Genomic DNA, 6,654 nt, shown 5'->3' with positions numbered 1-6,654 from the left:
ATGTCCTCTCGGGCAGCTACTGCGTGTCTCTTCCTCAGCCTGACCTTGGCTGTTACCAAAGGCGCCCTGTTCACAGGCCACTCCCTAGGGTCGCCATGCGTCCCCAGCCACGGCTGCACACTCGCCTTTGTCTCTGACAACCCCGTAATCCTGCACTGCCCTCATGGCTCACTTGGAGTCTTTATTACCTGGCAGTACCTCGATCTGGCCCAGACCGACAAGGAACCCACCACTTTTCTACACTCCAAGACCAAATTTTTGCCCGTGGTCAGCTACGCCAATTTGCGAAGGTTGCAACTGAAGGCCTGGCTCTTGGGCGACAACCTCTACATCTCGAGTCCCAACGTGCAGGACTCTGGCTTGTACACCTGCCGCTCGGGTGACGCCACGCTCGCCTATTACCAAGTTGATTTCCAGGACGCCGACAACATCCACATCTCGCATGCCAGCCTGAGGGAGACCACCCTGAGCAACACCACCACCGATCTAGGGAACGGGGCACAGGCCCAGCAGTTTACCTCGTGGGGGCACTGGCAGCCTTGCAATCGGTGCGACCACCCCGGAGAAAGGAAGCGGGTTGGGTTTTGTTACGCCCTGGTGAGCACTGGGAAGGAGCAGGGCGGGGAACGGCCTCTGCCATGCGGGATAGCCCGCAGGAAGCACCCGACACTGCCCAAACGGGGGCCGGAGCTACGAGTGGAAGCCTGCCACGTCCTCTGCAATGAGTCCTACCTGCTTGGCAAGGGGGAGCCCAACACTGTGCCGCTGCTTGTCTACACCACCTACTACCCCAGTTTCCAGGACACCGCCTACTTGCGCTGTCCGACCTCTTCCATCTACAGGTATGGAACTAGGGTTATCAAGTCCAACTCAAGAAATATCTGGGGGCTTTGGGGTCGGAGCCAGGAGCAAGGGCGTGACAAGCACAATTGAACTCCAAAAGGAGTTCTGGCCATCACATTTTAAGGGACTGTGCTCCTTTTAAATGCCTTCCTTCCATTGGAAGTATGGTATCCCTATATGGATCTCAGCTTTTACCAGGAAAGTGGAGGGCATTCAAGCCTCATTCTTTAGACAAATTCTTGGTTTGCCAAAATGTGTGTCCTACTTTGCTCTCTGCTCTGAAGTGGGTCAGTCTTTGGTGGAGACAAAAGCCTGGATTGCAGTGTTTAAATTCTGGCTCAAAATTCATTTTAGAACACATCCCAACAGCCTTCTTGATTGTATGAAAAGAGACCCATATATTTCATCCTGGACAGCAGTGCTTCTGTCTAAACTAAATCAATTGGGGTTAGAGGTAGATGATTTTTCTACCTCTGACGAGTCATATATCTTCAGTTGTATTAAACTGAGACTGTGGGAATCGGAGGAAACGAAATTACGGCCAACGGACCCTTATATTTGCTCTCCAGCTTCCTTAGGTCTCTATGCTTTCTGTGGCAAAATGCCCAATTATCTATCAGACCTAACCATTCTAAGTAATCGCAGGGCATTTATGTTGGCTAGGCTAAATGCGTTTCCCTCCAAAGTTTTACAAGGGAGATATCAGCGAGTCCCTTTAGCCGACAGACTTTGCTCCTGTGGAGCAAATACTCCTGACTCAATCCAGCATATATTGCTTGATTGTTCTTTTTACCATAACCTCCGTAAAGATTTATTTGGCAAGCTTTCTTTTTCCCCAGATTTGTCTATTCTGCCACCCTGTTATTATTTATTGAGTGATACTGAGGGGGTGGTTAGTGAGGCTGCGGCAAAATTTCTGGCTGACATCCTTAAATTTAATTCTGACCATGTTTGAATGCATCTGTAAGCTCGGTTTTGTTTTGATTTTATCTCCAATGTTTAAATTTTTATATTCTGTGTATTTTTATCTGAATCTATTATGCCATTAAAGGTTTGGTATGGTATGATAGGGCACCTCCTTTTGGGGCTCATAGAATTGGACCCCCTGGTCCAATCGTTTTGAAACTTGGAAAGTGTTTTGAGGGGAAGCACCAGATGCTATGCTGAAAATATGGTGCCTCTACCTCAAAAAACAGCACCTCTGGAGCCCCTTACGGATCAATTCTCCATCATACTCTGTGGAAATCAGCCTCCATAGGAAATAATGGAAAGCCCAGCATACATTTCCTCCCCCCACACACACACACACTTTCTGATGACCCTGAAGCAGGAATGGATCTACATATTTTTGAGGGAGTGGGAATTGAAAAATGATGCCCCCTTGTGAGTCCATTCTATCTCGTGGGCCCATAAAATAGAATGGACTCGATGCCCAATTTGGCTTCCCCTCTTCTGGTTGCGCTGGGGCAAACGCCCCCTCTGCCCCTCCCTAGATCCAGCCCTGCCCTGAAGCAAGAGGAGGGCCTCCAAACCAGAGGGTCCCCTGCCCCCAGCTGGGGATCGCAAACATTAAACAACCCCAAGGCTTATAGTGACCACAATTACGAAGATATAATGCACTACAATTCCAAACTTTATAGGTAAAATATAGTTACACATATACATCTCTACATGGAACAATCTCAATACAATTATACATCCACTAGAATTTCACACTATAAAGTAGAGTTCCAGTGTTCCGGGAGGTTGACTTCACGTCCCTCTTCGAGGTTTCTTCCAACAAAGGTCCACTCTACAATCCTCTCCTCAACGGAGACCACGCCAGTCATTCTGAGAACACTCCAAATGGAAGGCAACTCCAAACTCTTCTTCCTTCAATTACTTATAATAACTTTTCGTATAGTACATTCACAAATAGACACAAAGTCTCGTTACTTTACAGACAGGCAGCAGCCGTCATTTGAGCTGTCGCCTACCTGCAAAGCAACAGGAAGGAGGAAGAGTTTGGAGTTGCCTTCCATTTGGAGTTGCCTATAGCTGAGTAATTATTATTAAAATTAATATTGTTAATAATATTATTATTATTATTATTATTATTACAAAATAAAAATGGTGCATTATATCTTAGTCGCTGTGGTCACTATAACCCTTTGGGTCGTTTAATGTTCCCAGCTGGGGATTGGCAACCCTACAGCCACCTGATTCAATACCCAACAATGGTGTGGTATGAAAGCCCTGAGCAGTGGAGGCGGGTATACCGCTTTATACCTTGACTACGAAACCCTGGGTGGATTCCATCGGCACTCACCACATTCTCCTCCTTTTCTCCAGCCCCGTTTATTGGCAGGAAGGCTCCACCATGTTGACGCGTCTCCAGCTTCTCCAACAGAACAGCAGCTCCCTTAGCCTGGATGAGAGGACCGGCGGTGGGGTCCTTCGCCTCTCCTTCCAGAACCACACGCAGAGCACCTTCTACCGGTGTTACGTCAACGGGCAGCTGGTGGGCAAGTTCCTGGTCACTGCCCCCAGCACCTTCCCATCGGCTCGAGAGCTGACCCTCACCTCTTCCATCATCGAGGCGCTGGTGGTGGGGACGGCCATGTTCCTAGTCTTCCTGATGTTCCTCAGCATCATTCAGTCCTGCAGGAAGAAACCGGCAGCCGCCGTGATCTAGGCGCAGGATGCGCCGCGGACACCCCGGGAACGGCGCACGGGGTGCTGGCTAATTAAAAAATAATAATTGATGACATTTTGAATCAGGCTGAGTCCCGCAACTGCATCAAAAAGGGTCTGTGTCTCAGTAGCAGTGTTCTTCCAAAATCAGTGCACACCATAGTTCCCTGCAGCCAGGGCAGGCCCTAGACTGACTGGCACCCTAGGCAACAGGGGTGGCCAAACCGCGGCTCAGGAGCCACATGTGGTTCTCTCACATGTATCGTGTTGCTCTCCAAACCGAACCAGCTGGTGGCTTGGAGAATGCATTTAAAGTTAAAGTTGCTTCCTTTCCACCTCTCCCTCCCCATCTATTTTCCTTCCTTCCTTCCACCTGCTTTCAGACATCTGATGTTCATGTCTTGTGGCTCTCACACATCTGACATTTATTCGACATGGCTCTGACATTAAGCAAGTTTGGCCATCCCTGCTAGGCAAGGCTAACTTCTGGCGCTCCCCCCCCCCCCGCACTGATAACATCACTGAGTCACATGGGGGGTGCCCAATGTTGTGTTCCCAGAAGTCCGACACCCTAGGCAGCAACAGGAGGGGTTGTGGCTCCGTGGTTGAGGATTTGCTTTGCATGCAGAAGGTCGCAGGTTCAATCCTCAGCATCTCTAGCTAAAAGGGACAGAGGAAAACCTCTGCCTGCCAAAGCGGACAAGGCTAACCTTCGTAGACTCCTGGGTCAGAATAAGAGCCAGCTTCAGAAGTCCCTCATAAACTCTTTCTTTGCATTTTAATCCCACTCTTCCCCCAAGGAGCCTAGGGTTGCCAATCCCCAGTTGGAAGCAGGTAAGAAGTACTAAGGCATCCACGATAAACCAGCCTCAAATATATGGGGAAAAAAATCATGGATTTATCATTATAGTATAAAGAACATATACAAAAGTGCGATATATAGCACCCCCGAAACCAACGTCCTTTCAGTTACAACCAGTATTCTTATTCTTTAAAGTGGTGTGGTAAGACAAGCCGTGAAAACAGAGTCCGACGCTTCTTTCAGCAGTAGCCGGTGTAGAGACGAATAACAGCAAAGCGCAAGATCGCAACAGGGATGCGCATATTGCCCTGTTGCGCGCGAGGCTCCTACAAGTTTCAAATCATTTAAATCATTCCTACATGGCAACAGCTCAAATATTCTGCAGATGACAAATGGCTGGCTACACCGGCTACTGTTGAAAGCAGCCTTGGACCACTGGGCTCTGCTTTCACGGCTTGTCTCACCACACCCCGGACTACCACTTTAAAGAATAAGAATACTGGTTGTAACTGAAAGGACGTTGGTTTCGGGTGTGCTGTATATTGCACTTTTGTATAAGTTCTTTACACTATATTGATAAATCCACATTTGAGGCTGGTTTATCGTGGATGCCTTAGTGCTTCTTACCTGCTTCTCTTTACCACGTTACTCTTTTGGTTGCTGAAATCCCCAGTTGGAGGCAGGAGATCCCCTGGTGTGGAGCCCCCCCCTCCAAAGGGGAGGTTATCAGAAAGTGGGGGGAGGGGGTCTGTATGTCCATTGGGCACTCCATTACATCCTATGGAATCTGGTACCCCAAGGGCATAATGGAGAATCGATCTTTGGGTAAGTAGGGCTTGGGGGGGGGAGTTCAAACCCTGGTGCCTCCAGCTGGTCTTCAAGGTGACCCTGGACTCAAACTTTGTTCTGTTGCTTCAGACCCTACCCACCTGGATCTCTCTTGATGACTTGATCTCCAGTGATGGATGACAGCTCTTACGCAGGGATTAAACTCGAACTCAAAGTGTCCTGATGCGGGCACTAGAGGGAGCTATAGTACAAGGTTCTCTGCAGCCATTTTCTGCCATACAATCATAGAATCTCCAGGCTATACTTCACACCATGTCGTATGTATGAGATAGTCTGTGGTTTATCACAATAGATCTGGCTGGTTGCTTGGGTTTTTGCAAAGCGCACTAGACCGTATGGAGCTTGGTTTGATCCAGCGATGGTCTGCTCATGATCATAAGTAATGAAGGCAACAGAAAGATCACTGAACACATCCTGGTTATGCCTTCAGAGATCCTGATTATATAACCCTTTGTTTTTGTCAGTCCTGTTGGCTATAACAGTTATAAACAATAAACGAGACCAAACTTGCTTAACGTAAAAGCCATATAGAATAAACACCAGATGTTTGAGATCTGCAAGAAATGAATGTCAGATGTTTGAGAGCTGCAGGGAGGAAGGAAGGAAGGAAGGAAGGAAGGAAGGAAGGAAGGAAGGAAGGAAGGAAGGAAGGAAGGAAGGAAGGAAGGAAGGAAGGAAGGAAGGAAGGAAGGAAGGAAGGAAGGAAGGAAGGAAGGAAGATATATGGGGAGGGGGATGTGGAAAGAAAGTAACTTTAAATTCATTCTCCAAGCCACTGGCTGGCTTGGCTTGGAGAAGTGATTTAAAGAGACAAGCTAGCCAGTGGCGTGGTGGGGGCTTTGAGAGACACACAATATGTGTGAAAGAGCCACATCCTGCTCTTGAGCCACAGTTTGGCCACCCCTGGAGTAAACCATGACAGAGAGAAATCAAGCTAATCTAGAGGAATGCACAATATAATAGAAATAATAACCTAGACTTTAAAAAATAGAAATGACATTTGGGGCATCCCAGGTTTTGCAACCTGCATCAATGGAGCCAATCTGTGCATATACATTAATCGCAGAATTAATTCTGCTTCCAGTGAACTGTGGGGACAGGCAAAGAACTACTTGAGTTTCTGAAAGTGCAGCCTGACCCCAGGAAATCCTTGGTGCATTCACACACACACACACACACACACACAGAGGCCAGTTTATGAAGTTCTCCATGTCCCGGCTGCACACTTTTAATCCTAGCTTCTTGGATCACATATGTACACAAATGAAGCTGCCTTACAGTGAATCAGATCCATCAGGATCCATGTATTGTCTACTCTCTGGCAGTGGTTCTCCAGGGTCTCAGGCAGAGGTCTTTACCATCACCAACTGCCTGGTCCTTTTAACAGGACATGCCAGGGACTGAACCTGGGACCTTCTGCATGTTAAGCAGAGGCTCTGCCACTGAGCCATACCCCTCTCCTCCCAACAACACAGGAGTTCTGCCAT

At 48.0% G+C, this 6,654-nt stretch overlaps 1 protein-coding gene across 1 annotated transcript; it reads left to right on the top strand.

Moving 5' to 3' along the window:
- FAM187B (family with sequence similarity 187 member B) lies at window positions 1-3,570 on the top strand. The gene is made up of 2 exons (XM_060257663.1): window positions 1-842; window positions 3,175-3,570. Exons 1-2 carry the CDS (start codon window positions 1-3, stop codon window positions 3,515-3,517), a joined length of 1,185 nt encoding a protein of 394 aa, XP_060113646.1. The 3' UTR covers window positions 3,518-3,570.
- The last annotated feature ends 3,084 nt before the right edge of the window (window positions 3,571-6,654 follow it).

This window comes from Heteronotia binoei, chromosome 17, assembly GCF_032191835.1.
Source record: "Heteronotia binoei isolate CCM8104 ecotype False Entrance Well chromosome 17, APGP_CSIRO_Hbin_v1, whole genome shotgun sequence".
Lineage (NCBI taxonomy): Eukaryota > Metazoa > Chordata > Lepidosauria > Squamata > Gekkonidae > Heteronotia > Heteronotia binoei.
This window is presented reverse-complemented; position numbering and strand designations above follow the sequence as displayed.

Excerpts from the sequence above, each read along its gene's own strand:
- FAM187B (XM_060257663.1), top strand. The coding sequence starts at position 1 with ATGTCCTCTCGGGCAGCTACTGCGTGTCTCTTCCTCAGCCTGACCTTG. Across the intron at positions 843-3,174 it reads CCGACCTCTTCCATCTACAG|CCCCGTTTATTGGCAGGAAG; the intron begins GTATGGAACTAG and ends CCTTTTCTCCAG.